Source organism: Microcaecilia unicolor, chromosome 9 (assembly GCF_901765095.1).
Source record: "Microcaecilia unicolor chromosome 9, aMicUni1.1, whole genome shotgun sequence".
Taxonomy (NCBI): domain Eukaryota; kingdom Metazoa; phylum Chordata; class Amphibia; order Gymnophiona; family Siphonopidae; genus Microcaecilia; species Microcaecilia unicolor.
Window position 1 is genome coordinate 146,020,771 of NC_044039.1, and position 19,205 is coordinate 146,039,975.

General features: G+C 42.0%; 1 protein-coding gene across 1 annotated transcript in view; it reads left to right on the forward strand.

The window, feature by feature from the left end:
* The window catches only part of INO80 (INO80 complex ATPase subunit), a 462,811-nt gene that overhangs the window by 12,757 nt on the left and 430,849 nt on the right, over nt 1-19,205 (forward strand). Inside the window, exon 2 of the mRNA XM_030213886.1 lies at nt 1,497-1,697. Within this exon, the coding sequence (XP_030069746.1) occupies nt 1,555-1,697 (143 nt within the window). The 5' untranslated portion in view covers nt 1,497-1,554. The remainder of the gene's footprint in view (nt 1-1,496; nt 1,698-19,205) is intronic.

Here is a 19,205-nt window from a genome sequence, read left to right on the forward strand (position 1 = left end):
TTTAGTTTTTTGAGAGGTTTGCTTTTGTCAAAGCCCCATGTCAGATCTCCACCAGTGTCATGGGATTTCGGTGTCGTTCTCACCCAGCTGATGAAAGCTTTGTTTGAGCCACTGAATTCCTGGCTTCTGAAGTACTTGACCTGGAAGGCATTTTCTTGGTGGCTGTACTTCAGCACGTAGGGTCAGTGAGCTTCAGGCTTTGGTAGTGGATGCACCTTTTATGCTAAGTTTAATCACAACAGAGTAGTTTATGCTCACCCTAAGTTCCTGCCGAAGGTGGTGTCGGAGTTCAATCTGAACCAGTCGATTTCTCTTGCCAACATTTTTTCCCCGATCTCATACCCATCTTAGCAAAAGCAGCTTGCACACCTTGGATTGCAGGGGAGCATTGGACTACTACATGGAGCGGACAAGGCTCCACAGACTGTCTGCCAAGCTTTTTGTTTCTGTTGATCCCAACAGGATGGGGGGGGGGGGGGGGGGGGGGGGTCGCCATCGGGGAAACACACCATCTCAATTTGGCTGGCAGATTGCATTTCCTTCACTTATGCCCAGGCTAGGCTGGCTTTGGAGGATCATCTCACAGCTCATAATGTCAGATCCATGGCTTCGTTGGTAGCCCACTTGTCGGCCTCCATTGAAGAAATTTGCAAGGCTATAACGTGGTCTTCACACTTTCACATCACACTACTGCCTTGAGCAGGATACCCAACATGGCGGTCGGTTTGGGCAGGCAGTGTTGCAGAATCTGTTTGATATCTGGAATCCTGTTCCACCCTCCTAGGCCTGATTTATTCTGTTCCAGGCTGCACCCTCATTCAGATTGTATATAGTTTCAGGTTAATCTGTGTTATGTCCTCACTGTTTCGAGGCCCAGTTAACCAGTCTTTGTTGTTTTTGGTGAGCCTGGATGCTAGGGATTGCCCCCACGGGTGAGCATATGCAAGCCTGCTTGTCCTCCGGGAAATTGAAGATACTTAACCAGTAGCAGGTATTCTCCGAGGACAGCAGACTTCATATTCTCACAATCCCGCCAGCCTCCCCTTGGAGTTTTCTCCATTATTTTATTTTTATTCTTTTTGCTTTAAAATTAAACTGAGGAAACCACGTTCTCGAGGCGGTTGGGAAGGCTCTCGTGTATGCACAGTGAGGTGTAACTCGTGCATCACAAAGCTCTGATTTTTTTTTAATACTTTGGAATAAATGTTGGACCTGGCGACATGGATCGGTGTCTACCACTTGTGAGAATAAGAAGCCTGCTGTCCTCTGAGAATACCGGCTACAGGTAAGTATCTTCGTTTTATGGTTGCCTGGCCATTGGATTTCTGCTATATTGAGGACATTTGTCAAAGATTTCAGACCTCTGAACTGCACTGAACCTTTTCTGAGAACTTAAAAAAAGTTTAGCTGAGGATGAGATCCCATAAGTTATGTATTTACATTTTTTTTTTTTTAAAGATTTTGCTTGTTACATTTTCTTCACTGTCTCCTTTCAGGTCTGTGCAATATTGTGTTTCAAGGAGCTTGTACACTGCATGAAGAGGAGGAGGTTCTATGGCCTCACAGCCGGGTGTCACAGAGGATGGCTACTGTACAGAATTTGCAAAGCCCCTCTACTTGCAGTATTTGGAGAGAGCCCTGCGACTGGATCAGTTCCTTCAGCAAACCTCTGCTATCTTTAACAGAACCGTCTCCAGGTACGGAAATCTTTTCTCATTTAGTACTGATTTAAAGAAAACAAAAAAACAGTAAAGTACATAAAATTTAAAATATATATTGTATAAGGCCCTCAAAGAAGTATAGACAGAGAACCATAATATAGGGGACGGGTATTGGGGATATGGGAAAAAATGAAGTGAATCAGATGGTCAAACATGAAAATAGAAAATCTATCAACCAAGTCCAAGTAATTTCTAATGTTATATCCTACCTGCTGTCATAGAAAAAGATAACAGATAATATTGATGTCCTATGCTCCTCATGATGTATCAGCACCTAAAGAATTATCCTCACTCAGTAGGACTCATGAATTAAAACTAAAGCAAAGTTTTTATTTTTCGTTGTATATGAGCTTAAACATTTAGCATACATATTAAAAGCTCGTGGTGGAAACAGGAAGTTATGTGAGAGGGGGGGCAGTTCGCAGTAGAGGGAAAATTTCTGGGCAGCTTGTGAGAGTGGCTGCTGCCTGGTGCCCCTCTGATAAGAGAAATTGATTTTTTTTAAAGAAGACTGGGAAGGTGAGGGGAAGGGAAGGAGATGGACTGTGGTGGGGAGAAAGGGAAGAGATGCCTAAACTGCAGTGCCCCTTGGAGCTGTTTTTAAGTTAGCCCAGTGTTGGAGGCAGGAGGGATGAGAGAGAGAAAGGGAAACGTTGTACCGGAGGTTGGGGGAGGGGACTAGGGAAAGAAATGATGGACCTGGAAACAGAGAAGGAGGGAGAGAAGAGAATGACAGAGATATTGGGACCCAGAGAAGGCAGGCCTGGGTGAGGGGAATATGCTGGATGGAAGGTTAGTTGGTAAGAAAGAGAGATATGTTGACCCAGGGGGTGAGAGGGAGGGAGAGAAGGAGAAATGTTGGACCTGGGTGTGGGATGGAGGGATAGATGTTGGATCATGGGGTGAGAGGAGGGAAGGTTGGGAGGCATAAGTGCGGGAGCAATGTTGGACCTTTGAGGGGGAGGAGAGAGAGAGAGGAGGTAAGATGATGGACTGTGATGAGAGGGAGAGGAGGGAAGAGAGATGGGTCAAGAAGATGGTGGAGGAAAAAGGACGGGGAGATGTCAGGCCATGAGAGGGAGAGGAGTGGCTGGGCTACAAGAATGGAGGGAGGGGATAAACTGAAGATTGTAGAATCATGTGGGAGAGGATGTGAGGGTGTGACAAGGAGATGAATGAGAAGAGGATAGTGAGTACAGAGGTAGAAATGTAACGAGTAGTACATGAAAGATAGAAGGGAATAGGAGGCTGGGGATGGAGTGAGATGGGAGAGCTAGAGAATGAGAAAAGGAGATGGAAAGTTGCTAGGTAGATGAAAAGTAAAAAGAAGAAGAAAGGTGAGGAAGAAGGTGAAATTTGAGTGGACTGAGAGGCAGAAAAGAAAAAAGGGAGAGAGGAGCTAAAAGGAAAGCTCACTATATCAGAGAGAGGTTTAGTGAGGGAATGAAAAGTCAAGAGAGAAGAGAAAAGACAAATGGACAGCAGCCACTGGAAAGGGAATTATCAGAAGACACAGGAAAGGAGGAGAAACAAAATGGGACCAACATGATGGAAAAATAAAATATCCAGACAATAAAGGTTGAAAAAAGTGTGTTGTTTTGAATTTATTAAGTGGAATATGTTAGCATTGGGATATGTGCATCACAGATCTTTGTATTTTGTTTAGTTGCTTAGCCAGACAGGTGATTGAGGGGTGGGGAGTGGCCCTGAGCCTAAAGTGGGTGGGTATCAGATTTTTCTCCCCACCCTGCCCAAATGCAATATATATAAATACATAGGCTGGTGGGGATTCCCCAGTCTGGTTGCCAGAACTCTGTAAGCTCTGCAGCTGGTGGCAGCTTGGGGACACTGCTGCTAGTTGAAGAGGTTAGAAATTTATGGCTGCCAGACCGGAGAAGGTGATCTTCAGCTGGTAGGGCTTTGGAATCCCCATCAGCCATAGCAAGGGGGAGGTGGCTAATTTTGGGGTGCCTGGGACCTTGTGTGTTCAGTACAAAAAGATGTGCTTGTCTGTTTGTGTTTCTCCAGTGTTGTACTTGCTGAGTTTAATTTCTAGGGGTTCCCAGTTCAGTTTCTCTTTGTTTGTGATCCCTTGTTCTGTATTTGGTGAAGGTCTGTCTGCGTTGTGTGTGAAGAAGTCATTTAAGTTGTTTTATGTGTGTTAGTAATGCCAGGTGGGGAGAGCGGGGAAGGGGGCTGAGAGAAGAGGGGATCAGGGGCCCCCTCCTTAATTTGTGCCCTGGGCCCCAGCATGTCTAAAACTGGCCCTGACAGTGTCTCTCCCCCTTTGTGGTTTTATTGACTATATTGTGATTATTTGCAAGAGATCGAACTACATAGTATTCTGTTTTTGTCAGGTTATGAGATCTTTTTTTTTTTTTTTAAATGTTGTTCAATGGTGTCAGTATCCCTTTGCACACATTGATTGAATGTATATATAATCCATTATACACAAATAAAACAAAAGATACTAGTGTATCTGCTGTGACCCAAGAGACACCTCAAAATCTGGACTGAATCCTTCAAACAAAAAGTCTACAACCACTGAATAAGCTCCAAGAATGTTGCCTCCGCTCTTAAAATACCCAGAGAAAACCTATTGCAATATGAGGAAAAAGCCACAGAGAGAATCCCCCTTGTAGTGACATACAACCCAGAGCTAGAAAAATTGAGAAGAATCGTAAAAGATCTACAGCCACTGTTCCAGGAGGATGAACTACTGAAAGAGAGATTCCCATCTCCACCGGTGCTGGCCTTCCGACAGCCACCCAACTTAAAACACAAACTAGTGAAAAGCAAGCTCCCAATGGAAACTCAAAAGAAGAGCGTGGCACACATCCTTGCAATATATCTAGCTGCAAACCGTGCCAACCTATTTCACAGGATTCCACAGTCATTCACAAAGGAAATAGATTCAACATAAGTACATAAGTATTGCCATACTGGGAAAGACCAAAGGTCCATCAAGACCAGCATCCTGTTTCCAACAGTGGCCAATCCAGGTCACAAATACCTGGCAAGATCCCAAAAAAGTACAAAACATTTTATACTGCTTATCCCAGAAATAGAGTCATTCCGTGTCAAGTGGACCAATTTTAAAGGTCGTCCCCACCTCACCATCTCAGATTTTGATGAAATTTGGTACATAGTTTATGATATAAAACTAAGCTGTGCAAAATTTTAGTTCAAAAGACTAAAAATTGGAGGTTCTAGGGGACCTCAAGTAAAGGGTTGCAAAATGTCGCCTGAGCAAAAATGACATTTTGGGCCAACTTCCAGAAGCTGTAAAACTGGAAGTTTTAGTAGTACAAGGGGGATATTTGGAGAACCTGCACTACGTTTAGGGCTTAATGAACTGGCAAAACCCCATGTTCCTAGTCCTCTTACTTTTTGAATGGTTTAGGCTCAAACTTTGCCAAAAAAACGGCAAAATCAATTTACAGCGATGTTGAGGCTGCTGTAGTTTCTAAACTTGTTGGCCTTTCAGGTTGATTTTTGGTAGGTGTACTAAATGCACGGCTGTAATGAGGCAATCCAATTTGCAGCACTTTCCTTCAAGTGGTTGAAAACTTATAAGCGTTCAAAGTTGGTATAAAAAGCATTTTTGCCCATTTTGGGCTATCTTTGATGCCTTTGATCTCCAGTGGGACAGCTTCAATATTCTTTCTTTTAGCACCATTAGAAAGAGCAGATTTCCTTCTATCAGAATATGTAGTTTTCATTTTGGAGTCTCTTTATATAAGGATTGCAAAAATGCCCTCAAATGTTTGCGGGCAGCAGCCTGTGATTTCTTCACTACACCCTTGATACAAGTGTAGTAAAAGTGATTCTTCTTTCAAAAAGCACCAATTTTTTAAAATAAAGAACACATGTTATAAAACTGTATTCAAGAAAACTAAAAAACAGGAATGTTTTTTAGGATGTGGAAGGATGAGGCCAGGTTTCATAACAGGTTTAAAGAAAACTGCAGTCAGTTAGGATGACCGACTTGGCCAATTATGATTGGTGGACCCTGTTGCAAGGCGTCTGAGTGTCTGTTGCTGGTGTTTCTTCACCCTTGCTACAGTTTGGCCTCTTAGTGAACTGTAGGCATCAAAGTAAGCCTAGTAACAGACACTCAGGAGCCAGGAGGTACCAGAAGCATACAATTGGGCAATGAAACAAACAATTCTGCCTTGCAACAGGGTTCACCAATCATAATTGGCCAAGTCTAACTGGCTAAAGAAGTTTTCTTTAAACATTATGTTTTAAAACTGTGTTCAAGTAAACTAAAAAAACAGGGTGGAAACCATTGTATACATACTTCTTGTTGAAGAAACTCGCACCTGCACGGACAGGCTGATTTATATTGAATTAAATGCCACAAATGAAGATATTAATCACTTTAGACTGAAGTAAAATTTTACTCATTGAAAACCTGATTGCAAGAATAAATGCGTTTGTTGAACTGATGCTAATGGTCATCAATGGATCCAGAAAGATCAGATGAATTTCCACTTTGCTCAGTTGGCTGTTCAAGTACATCAGAGTGTCATTTACTGACATACAATAAAAATAAAGGTTTGAAATTAATTGGAGAGCTTGTGCCTGATCAACAGAAGTTGTTACAAGAGCGTTCTGGTCAACTTTTCAATGCTGGATCAACTATTTGCCTTCATCATGAATCCTTACTGTTGAAAAAGTTTGAATTTTTGCAAAGAACCTGCTGTAACCCATTTTCCAAAGGTGGTCATAATGCAAAAAGGGGCTTAAGAGTGCTGGATGACACACTAGCAGCCCAGCTAAAGGCCTTAACAAGCAAAATATTTGTGCCGGGTCAGAAACTATGTCCATCTTGTCGAAAAGACGTCAGTAACAGAGCTGCTGATTCTTTATCATCATCAACAACAGCAGATGATGAACATAGTGACATTTCTGGCAAGTTGAACACAAGTCTTGGTATTTCTCCATTAAAGTTCAAAAGACGTCAGCAAGCGTGATGTACGAGGCTACACCAAGCGCAAAATCAGGTGATTGCAAAATACTTTGAGTCATCTTGCAGTTGCTGGTGGCTTAGACCTAAATGAGTTTGAAACTCAACCTTCTACCAGTCAGAAATGTGACAAATGTTCTGATTATGATGACCTGCTAAACGAGTTGAAAAACAAAGTCCAAGTTTCAGCAAATCATGCAGAAAAACTGCAAATACTAACTTTAGCACCAAACAGCTGGTCTATTGAAAGAACTGCCTCAGAATTCATGGTTTCAACTAGAATGGTTAAAAAAGCAAGAAATCTGAAATCAGTTTGTGGAATTCTGGCAAAACCAGACAAGAAGAAAGGTAAAGTTTTACCAGAAGAAACAGAAAAAAAATTCTTGGCTTTTTTGAAGATGATGAATTCAGTAGACTGTGCCCAGGGAAAAAAGATTTTGTCTCTGTCAGAACTGGCACTGAAAAAATTCAAATGCAAAAGCGCTTGCTGCTTAGCAATCTAAAAGAAATGTATGTTGCATATCGTACTCGAAATGGGCCAGAAGTGGGTTTTTCCAAATTTTGTGAGCTAAGGCCAAAATGGTGTGTCACTGTTGGCTCATCTGGTATGCATTCAGTGTGTTGTTTGTGTCATTCATCAAAATGTGAAGCTTATGCTTGCTGGAAACCATCTGCTGAACGAAGATTACAAAGCACTGATGGCTAAAACTGTGTGCAATTTGGAATGCAAAGAATGCATGCTTCACAGGTGTGAAATATGTCCAGGTAAAGATGTGCTTGAAAATTACCTGACAGAAGTGTTCAGTGATGCTGACCCAGGTGAAACAATTGAGTTTAAGCAGTGGGTTCATACAGATCGCACCACACTGGAGACCAAACAGATGTATGTTGATGATTTTGTATCTGAGCTTGCATTGAAAGTTTCAAACCTGTCAATTCACCATTACATTTCCAAACATCAGACACAATACTTAAAAACTGTTAAAGAAAACCTAAATCCTTGTGAAATTGTTGTTCTCTTGGGCTTTGCTGAAAACTACTCCTTTATTGTCCAAGATGCTGTTCAAGGTTTCCACTGAGAAAACAGTCAAGCTACACTGCATCCATTTGTTGTGTACTTCCGTGATGCTTCAAGTGAAATTCAGTGCATAAGTGTTTGCATAATAAGTGACAGCTTGTGGCATGATGCAGTTGCTGTACATGCATTCTTGGAAAAATTTAATCGCGTTCTTGAAAAGCAAAATTGGAGAAATAAAATATGTAACATACTTTAGTGATGGCTCAGCTGCACAATACAAGAACTTCAAAAACTTTGCCAACTTGTGCTATCATCAAAATGAATTTGGAATAAGTGCACAGTGGAATTTCTTTGGCACAAGCCATGGCAAGTCACCATGTGATGCCATAGGTGGTACAACAAAGCGACTAGCTGCTCAGGCTAGTTTGCAACGACCTAAAAATAGCCAAATTCTCACAGCACAAGGCTTGTTTGAATTTTGTGATCAAAAAATAAATAAAATCAAGTTCATTTTTGTTTCCAAGGATGAAATTGAATCTTCAAGATCTGCACAAGAGGAAAGATTCAGTAAAGCTTCCACAGTTGCTGGAACTCGTGAAAAGCACCAGTTTATTCCCATTGACTTGAACCAAATTTCAGTCAGTAGAGTGTCAAATGATTCCTCCTCATTTGTTGTCAAACTGTCAGTCAGATGACCCAGTGAGTGTACCTGGCATAAATGTGTCTCAGTTTCAGCCTGGGCAGTATGTTGCCTGTGTTTATGACAACAAATGGTGGATTGGCAATGTCTGTGACACATCATTTGAAGAACATGATGCCTTGGTCAACTTTATGCATCCATGCGGGCCTGCACGATCATTTCATTGGCCTAGCAGAAGAGATTCTTGTTGGATTTCCGAACAGCATATTTTAGCAGTTCTTCCAGTACCAGCAACTACAGCACTTGGACGACAGTATACATTTCCAGAAACAGCAGTGAAACTTATCAGTGAAAAATTCTTGTCACTTCAGCACTGAGGTTTTACTTGGGAACCATTAAGACACCCCCATTAGGCTTGAGAAACTAGGCAAAGACAACCAAATGAGGCTTGGGAACCTCAAGTAAGATGCCCACCTTCAGGCTTGGGAACCTGTGCCAAGTGGCTGGACTTGCCTGGCTATCGGGCGTGACCTCTTGGCGATGAGGTTGCCACTTCCTATTGAATTGGTAGTGGCGTAGCCACCATGGACCAATGCATGCTTAAAGCAACTGAGTGACTTATACAGCAATTAGAAACATCGATGGGCCCTATATCCGTTTCATCTATCATTCAACAATACTGACCAAAAAACACTTTTTTTGCAATCCTTATATGGAGAGACTCCAAATTGAAAACTACATATTCTGATAGAAGGAAATCTGCTCTTTCTAATGGTGCTAAAAGAAAGAATATTGAAGCTGTCCCACTGGAGATCAAGGGCATCAAAGATAGCCCAAAATGGGCAAAAATGCTTTTTATACCAACTTTTGAAAGCTTATATAATTTATTAACCACTTGAAGGAAAGTGCTGCAAATTGGAATGCCTCATTACAGCCGTGCATTTAGTACACCTACCAAAAATCAACCTGAAAGGCCAACAAGTTTAGAAACTACAGCAGCCTCAACATCGCTGTAAATTGATTTTTGCCGTTTTTTTGGCAAAGTTTGAGCCTAAACCATTCAAAAAGTAAGAGGACTAGGAACATGGGGTTTTGCCAGTTCATTAAGCCCTAAAAGTAATGCAGGTTCTCTAAATATCACCCTTGTACTACTAAAACTTCCAGTTTTACAGCTTCTGGAAGTTGGCCCAAAATGTCATTTTTGCTCAGGCGACATTTTGCAACCCTTTACTTGAGGTCCCCTAGAACCTCCAATTTTTAGTCTTTTGAACTAAAATTTTGCACAGCTTAGTTTTATATCATAAACTATGTACCAAATTTCATCAAAATCTGAGATGGTGAGGTGGGGACCCCTGGTCCACTTGACACGGAATGTACTCAATAGTGGATTTTCCCCAAGTCCATTTAATAACGGTCTATGGACTTTTCCTTTAGGAAGCTGTCCAAACCTTTTTTAAACTCTGCTAAGCTAACCGCCTTTACCACATTCTCTGGCAACGAATTCCAGAGTTTAATTACACGTTGAGTGAAGAAAACGTTTCTCCGATTCGTTTTAAATTTACTACATTGTAGCTTCATCGCATGCCCCCTAGTCCTAGTATTTTTGGAAAGTGTAAACAGACGCTTCACATCTACCCGTTCAACTCCACTCATTATTTTATAGACCTCTATCATATCTCCCCTCAGCTGCCTTTTCTCCAAGCTGAAGAGCCCTAGCCGCTTTAGCCTTTCCTCATAGGGAAGTCGTCCCATCCCCTTTATCATTTTCGTTGCCCTTCTCTGCACCTTTTCTAATTCCACTAGTATCTTTTTTGAGATGCAGCGACCAGAATTGAACACAATATTCGAGGTGTGGTCGCATCATGGAGCGATACAAAGGCCTTATAACATCCTCATTTTTGTTTTCCATTCCTTTCCTAATAATACCTAACATTCTATTTGCTTTCTCAGCTGCAGCAGCACACTGAGCAGAAGGTTTCAACGTATCAGTGACGACACCTAGATCCCTTTCTTGGTCCCTGACTCCTAATGTGGAACCTTGCATGATGTAGCTATAATTCGGGTTCCTCTTTCCCACATGCATCACTTTGCACTTGCTCACATTAAACGTCATCTGCCATTTAGACGCCCAGTCTCCCGGTCTTGTAAGGTCCTCTTTTAATTTTCGCAATCCTCCCGCGATTTAGCGACTTTGAATAACTTTGTGTCATCAGCAAATTTAATTACCTCGCTAGTTACTCCCATCTCTAGGTCATTTATACATATGTTAAAAAGCAGCAGTCCCAGCACAGACCCCTAGGGAACCCTTTTCCATTGAGAATACTGACCATTTAACCCTACTCTCTGTTTTCTATCTTTTAACCAGTTTTTAATCCAGAATAGAACACTATCTCCTATCCCATGACTCTCCAATTTCCTATGGAGTCTTTCATGAGGTACTTTGTCAAACACCTTCTGAAAATCCAGATATACTATCAACCGGCTCACCTTTATCCACATGTTCACCCCTTCAAAGAAACGTAGTAGATTGGTGAGGCAAGATTTCCCTTCACTAAATCCATGTTGACTTTGTCTCATTAATCCATTGTTTTGAATATGCTCTGTAATTTTGTTCTTAATAGTAGTCTCTAACATTTTGCCTGGCACCGATGTCAGACTCACTGGTCTATAATTTCTCGGATCTTCTCTGTAACCTTTTTAAAAAATCGGCGTTACATTGGCCACACTCCAATCTTCTGGTGCCACGCTCGATTTTAAGGATAAATTACATATTTCTAACAGCTCTGCAAGCTATTTTTTCAGTCCTATCAATACTCTTGGATGAATGCCATCCGGTCCAGGAGATTTGCTACTTTTCAGTTTGTAGAACTGCCCCATTACATTCTCCAGGTTTACAGAGAATTCATTAAATTTCCCCACCTCGTCAGCTTTGATTACCATTTCTGGCACCGGTATCCCACCCAAATCTTCCTCTGTGAAGACCGAAGCAAAGAATTAATTTAATCTCTCTCATTACAGCTTTGTCTTCCCTAATCGCCCCTTTTACTCCTCTGTCATCTAGTGGTCCAACCGATTCTTTTGCTGGCTTCCTGCTTTTAATATACCTAAAAAAAAATTTACTATGTGTTTTTTGTGCCTCCAATGCAATCTTTTTTTTTTTTTTTTTTGAAGCCCCTCTTAGCCTTCCTTATCAGCGCTTTGCATTTGACTCGACATTCCTCATGCTGTTTCTTATTTTTAGTCGATTCCTTCTTCCATTTTCTGAAGGATTTTCTTTTAGCTCTAATAGCTTCCTTCACCTCACTTTTTAACCACGCCGGCTGTCGTTTGGTCTTCCGTCGTCCTTTTTTAATACGTGAAATATATTTGGCCTGGGCTTCCAGGATGGTGCTTTTGGACAGCATCCACGCCTGATGTAAATTTTTGATCCTTGCAGTCGCTCCTCTTTTTTTTTTTTTTCACCGTTCTTTTCATTTTATCATACTCTCCTTTTTTAAAGTTAAACGCTAATGTATTTGATTTCGTATGTTTTTACTTCAAAGCTAATATCAAATCCGATCGTATTATGATCACTGTTATCAAGTGGCCCCAGCACCATTACCTCCCGCACCAGATCTTGCGCTCCACTAAGGACTAGGTCTAGAATTTTTCCTTCTCTCATCGGATCCTGTACCAGCTGCTCCGTAAAGCTGTCCTTGATTTCATCAAGGAATTTTACCTCCCTAGCGTGTCCTGATGTTACATTTACCCAGTCAATATCGGGGTAATTGAAATCACCCATTATTATTGTGTTGCCCAGTTCGTTTGCGTCCCTAATTTCCTTTAACATTTCTGCATCCGTCTGTTCATCCTTTTTCCCTTTACACATGGAATTTCAATCCACAGTGATTCCAAGAAGTGTTTTGTTTCCTGCAGAATTTTCAATCTATTTGATTCAAGGCTCTCGTTAATATACAGTGCTACCCCCTCCACCAATTCGATCCACCCTATCACTACGATATAATTTGTACCCCGATATGACAGTGTCCCACTGGTTATCCTCCTTCCACCAGGTCTCAGAGATGCCTATTATATCTAATTTTTCATTTAGTGCAATATATTCTAACTCTCCTATCTTATTTCTTAGGCTCCTGGCATTCACATATAGACATTTCAAACTATGTTTGATGTTCCTATTTACATCATGCTTAGTACTTGACAGTATTAATTTGCAATCTTTTGTCTGATTTTTATTTTTATTTTTATTTGACACCTGGTCTACTACGGTCTCTTTTGTAACCTCACTATCTTCCCTGTTTTGGTGATATTTTTAGAAGATACCTTATCCCGAACCATGAGCTTTTGACCGACTGTCGGCCTTCCCCCCGTTTCTAGTTTAAAAGCTGCTCTATCTCCTTTTTAATTGCCGATGCCAGCAGCCTGGTCCCACCCTGGTTAAGGTGGAGCCCATCCTTTCGGAATAGGCTCCACCTTCCCCAGAATGTTGCCCAGTTCCTAACAAATCTAAAACTCTCCTCCCTGCACCAACGTCTCATCCACGCCTTGAGACTCCAGAGCTCTGCCTGTCTCTAGGGCCCTGCGCGTGGAACGGGTAGCATTTCAGAAAATGCTACCCTAAAGGATCTGGATTTGAGCTTTCTACCTAAGAGCCTAAATTTGGCTTCCAGAACCTCTCTCCCACATTTTCCTATGTCATTGGTACCCACATGTACCAAGACAGCTGGCTCCTCCACAGCACTATCTAAAATCCTATCTAGGTGACGCGTGAGGTCTGCCACCTTTGCACCAGGCAGGCAAGTCACCAGGTGATCCTCACGTCCACTAGCTGTTACAAAGAATAATTTGTACTTGGGGATAGCTAGAGCACTCACTAATATTTGTAATTAAAAAAAAAAAAAAAAATATATATATATATATTTTATGATTCTCCACCAGTTGCCAATTACAGCAACAAGATTCACGATTACACTGAATGAAAGGAATTAAGTATATTTATTGGATTACATTAACCTGCATTACCAGGTTTAAGAAAGAACAGACCATATATTTAACTTCAGAGGGTTTCTTTTAAAATACAAATCATGTAAATAATATGGCAAGTGAGAGGTAGTTTTGGAATCTTTACAGAAGAATTGTGCTTTAAAAATACAAGGTAACAGGTGTAAAAGTTAAGGTCATGATTTAACTTACAAGTCCTCTGTTATAGAAGCTGAGTGATGAGCCGCATGGTCACAGGAGGGGTCCTCATGGCAGGGAGCAGAGAAATCCTGCAAAGAATTCCTTGATTGCAGAGGAGAGAGAGAGAGTCTGTAGCAGGGCTTCTGCAGAGATGGATCTGGGTTGCAGCTGAAGAGAAGAATCTGAATCTTGGGGAAACAGCTTTTGCTTTTATACTCTTAGTTTGCAGGGAAGAATGAGTGCATGTCCTGGATCATTTGCTTCCTGGTTTGCACTGGACCCTGGGTATTTGCAAAGCATTGTGGTATCTTGGTCTCATGCCTTATGACATCACAAGACTTCCTGCCTGGATTTTGCTGACAAATGGTCTTTTGAAGGCTTCCTGTCTCCCTGTGTCCCGCCCTCGTGTGATGGAATTTCTTCGAGGGTGGGACACAGGGAGGGAAGGAAGGGCGAACGGAGGCGATCTGGCGCTGCCTGCTGCGCTTTCGGAGGTCAGGCACTGTGAGTTCAATGGAGAGGGCCTGGCCCGGGTGGAGGGGGGCCGGCGGCAACTTCAGCGGGGAACTTGGAAGTGGTAGCGGCAGGGGCGGGGTGGCGATCCCGGGCGGTTGGTAACAAGGTGGGGAGAGACCTGTGACACGTCAGTCACTCATCATTTATATAGTAGGATTGTATGATTTCTTTAGTGTTTCCTTCTTAGATGGTAATTAAATGTATTTAAAACTCTGTAAGAGCACTCCTTGCTTGTTACCCTAATTACAATAACTGACAAAGAGTTGTCCTAGGGGAGGGTGGATGGGAAGACTAAGCTAGATCCTGCTGCTAGATTCTATCTGTTAATGCTGTGGTACAAAGTTTTTAAAACTTAGTGGAAAAGACTATGGAGATTAGTTGATAAAATTTGCTTTTTATATTTTGCCTAACACTAACCTACTTCTTCCTTTAAACCCCAATCTTTAAGTTCCCAAAGCACATAGCAAAATAGCGTTCACTTACCAGAGAAATGTCCTCTTCTCTCGGAACTTCTCAGAGAAGCTATCCTTCACATTCTGATCTTCAAATGTGGTATATATATCATTCAGTATAAAAAGTGTGAAGAAGGGTGGTTTACTGGAGAAACAAGCCAGATGCTAAAGATGAGATTTAATCTACATAGACATTACATGAAAAATGCCAGTGTCAACCAGGATGTCACCTCTGTGGGACTGCACTTTACAAAACCAGAACAGTGCATAAATGATTTTGTGATTTGAATACTAAAAGGAAACTTTAAGACAATCCAGGAACACAAGACCTTTGAAGTCAAAATGATGAAATATTTTGACACTCCCCTGACAGGACTTAGATTTGGGTTTTCCAGCCCATTATAAACCATAAAATTCTACTGCATGTCACCTTCTTTATCTACCATCCATCTCTCCCTGTCTGTTATCCACTCAGGTCCCCCTGTTTTTCACCTAAGCCACCCTACTCTCTTCCTGAGAGACTGTCATTGAAGTGCCTTTGTGTTTCACTTTTTATATATATACACTGATGTTTGCCAACATTTGCTTATTTCTGATCTGAAGGGTTTCCTTTGAAACTAATCAAAAAATGTATTGTTAGTCCAATGAAAAAGGTATCATCTTATTTTCTTTTCTCTGTTTTGTTTTATTTCTATTTATTACTTATATGGGAGGAGTTCCATCCACTTTATCATTTTGGTCACTCTTCTTTGAACCTTTTCTAATTCAGCTATATCTTTTTTGAGATACGGCGACCAGAATTGAACACAAAACTTAAGGTGGGCACACCATGGAGCGATACCGAGGCAGACACTGGAGACCCTGGGTGTGGACACCCGCCGCAAAAAGTGAATCTGACCCTGCAGCTTGAGGCTCTATTGTTAGATCAGAAACACCATGCAGCGGGCGGTGTGGAAAAGGACTCCCAGGTGCTCCAGTGTCTGCATGGGAACAAGGTGGCTCTTGGCCACATGACAATCCAGCCGAAGGATTGCAGAAGAACCACCAACTGAGAAATGGCCTGCACACACGCCCGAGCTGGGAAGGCATCCAGGTTCACCCGTCTCAAGGTCACCACCACTAGCACCATGCACCTTGGAAATGGTACACGGGGCTGTCCTGCCTGAGAATTGCAAAACGGAAAAACCCCTGGTGTGGAAGCCAGGTGGGAATATGCAAATAGGTCTCCCTGAGATCGAGTGCTATGAGGAACTTGTCAGGCTGAACCGCCACAATGACTGACAGCAGATTTTTCATTCAAAAATGGCGGATCCTGAAGCAGTGATTGACCGGTTTCAGGTCCAACACCGGATGAGTGGAGCCTCCTTTTTTGCACCACAAAATAGATGGTGCCCCGTTCTAGTAAAGAACAGGAATCAACACCCCCAACTGCAGCAACGTGGAGTGCACGGCCACCCACTTGTGGGCACCGACGCATGGGGAGGTGGGGTGGGGAGAGGAAAAAAGTTATCGATGGGAGAAGAGAACTCTAGCTTGTAACAATCTCGAACAAGCTCCAAGACCCAATTGTCCGTCATAATTTTGGCCCACTCCTTTTTGTAAAAGTTGGACAGCTATCCCCCTATAGGGATCAATGAGTGAGCTGGCACTTCAACATTGGGAGGGTCGAGAAGTGGAGTAAGGCCATCCCAAAGAGCCAGGAGTGCACTTGTCCATCCGAAGAGCCTGCTTCTGCTGGTACCGAAACTTCCCAGGAAAGGAAGGCCACCCTGGACAATTTCTCTTGCTGTCTCAAAACTGAGCCCTCATCTGACCTGACTTAGCGGAAGCATGGGGTTTGTTGAATCCTCCAGGATCCTTGACCAGCTTCTCCAGATCCTCTCCTAACAACTGCCTGCCCTTAAAAGGTAGCTTCACCAGATGCTGCTTCAAAGCCGCATCTGCTGCCCAGAGGCGCAGCCACAGCAAATGGCACCTACAACTGCCAGAGACCTTTGCTTAGCCAGCGCCCTGACCAAATCATACAGATTATCTACTAAATAAGTGAGATCCATTTCCACATCAAGAAATTCAGACGAAGGCTGTCCCCCCCCCCCCCCATATCCTACAAAACTTCTGCCTCTTGTTGCGCCCAGGAAAGACAAGCCTCGGCTGCATAAGAACTGCAGACTGCTGCCTATAACACTAAGGCAGAACCCTTGAACAAAAGCTTGAGAACGGACTCCAGCTTATGGTCCTGGACATCCTTGAGGGCAATGCCCGCTTCCACCTGCAAGGTGGTCGTCTTTTTCACCACCACCACTAAGTCATCCACCTTAGAAATGAAACATGACCAAGACTGAGCTTCTTATCTTTCCCCCTAAACCAACTTTTCCTCCTCCCCCATTCTCTATTTCTGTGGATAACACTCTCATCCTTCCTATCTCATCAGCTCGTAACCTTGGGGTCATCTTTGACTCCTCCCTCTTCTTCTCTGCACATATTCAGCAGACTGCTAAAACCTGTCATTTCTTTCTCTATCACCAAAATTCACCCTTTCCTCTGAGCACACTACCAGAACCCTCATCCACACTCTTTTCACCTCTCGCTTAGCCTATTGCAACTTGCGTCTCACAGGTCTCCCACTTAGCCATCTCTATCCTCTGCAATCTGTTCAAAATTCTGCTGCACGACTAATATTCTGCCAGTTTCGTTATGCTCATATTAGCCCTCTCCTCAAGTCACTTCACTGGCTTCCTATCTGTTTCCGCATACAAACTCCTCTTATTGACCTATAAGTGCATTTACTCTGCAGCTCCTCAGTACCTCTCCACTCTCATCTCTCCCTACATTCCTCCCCAGGAACTCCGTTCACTGGGTAAATATCTCTCTCTTCTGCACCCTTCTTCTCCACTGCTAACAGACTCCGTTCCTTTTATCTTGCTGCACCATATGCCTGGAATAGACTTCCTGAGCCGGTACATCAAGCTCCATCTCTGGCCGTCTTCAAATCTAAGCTAAAAGCCCACCTTTTTGATGCTTCTTTTAATTCCTAACCCTTATTCACTTGTTCAGAACCCTGATTTTATCATCCTCACTTTAATATTCCCTTATCTCTTGTTTGTCCTAATTAGATTGTAAGCTCTGTCGAGCAGGGACTGTCTCTTCATGTTCAAGTCCACAGTGCTGCGTACGTCTAGTAGAGCTATACAAATGTAGTACTAGTAGTTAGTTGAAACTTGTCTAATTCTTCCCTGGTCACCCGAAGACCTGCATCTTGGGTACCCCACTGGGTGGACATGAATTTCTGTATCGCTTTGTGAATCGGGAAAGCCTTGGGCGTCTTTTTGGTGATAGCCATCTTCAGATTAGATACTAGTAGTAATTCTTTACCCATGGATTATATGTTTATAGCGTTGGTGTACTTTTAGGAACTTTAGTTAACCTGGCAGTTACTTAGAAGTTATTGAAAGTCTGTATACAGACCTACAAATCTGTGCAACTTAGACAAAAAAGTTTGGACCTTTTGTGTAAAAAGAGGTCTGAGAGAGAACCTTATATTAGAAAGCTTGTCTGATTTTTATATTTTAAAATAGCTAAATTATGACTAAATATAAAATTGCATCTAAACATATAAAAGAAGTTCACTTAATTTAAGCAATCAGTGCTAGAATTTTTACAATTACTCATGGTACGCATATAGTTCTGTGAGATGACTTTTGGCTAATAAGACTTAATATGTATAGTCTGAGAGAAGCAAAATGAAACTGGCTTCAAATGAAATGATTTTTCTTGTACTTCCAAGTGATATAAAGCTCATTTTTGTACTACCTGTCTCACATGATGAAAATTGCCTTTAAAGTGGACTCTCGCAAAGTATGAACATTTTCAGTGAGGTACATCGGGAAACTATAGCTTTCTATTGCACAAAATTAAAACATGTTGCTCATTTCAACTACTAACAGATAAAATTTGAAAGCTTTTCCTTTAATATCTTTGGCACAGTTGTTTGCTGAAAGAGGAATTCCTATGCGAGACTGAATAAAATTCCATTTTTGGTAATATCTCAGCATGTGTCCCAACTCAAAATGACTTGCAGTTTCTGAATCATACACAATTCTGAATAAGTGGTGCAAATTTCACAGCTGTAGACCGCTTAATGGCAGAGTTATTAAAACCTAAGAAGTGCCCAAACCTTTAGTCAACACAGACTGTGCCGACCACCCTGTTGGATAAAAAGCCAATATCTTGAAAACCGTTGTAAATAGAAATCTGAAATTTTACAGTTTTCAATCTTATATATTGGTCTACATTCTGGTATTATATTACCAATTTCTGAAATGGTGAGATGGGGACCATTGGTTGAATTGACATGGAATGACCCCTCTGCCTTGGTGAATCAAAAGGGGATAGAGAGCAGCAGAATGTGGTTGCGAAGAGAGTGTTGTTGGCTTACCTGAAGATCGTGCAAGAGTTCCATCAATCAGATCATTTATTTTGTTTGGAGTTGAGAACAAAGGGGCTGCGGTGTCAAAGGTTACTATAGTTCGTTAGTCCGATGCAACGGCTTCCTTAAGCTATCTTCTTAATGGGAAGCTTGCGCCTTCAGTTCTTAAAGTGCATTCCATGCATGGTGTGACTGCTTCGTGGGCCAAAATTAGTCTGATTCTTCCACAGGGTATATATATAGAGAGAGGTTTTGCTTGTCTTTTTTTTTTTTTTTTTTTTT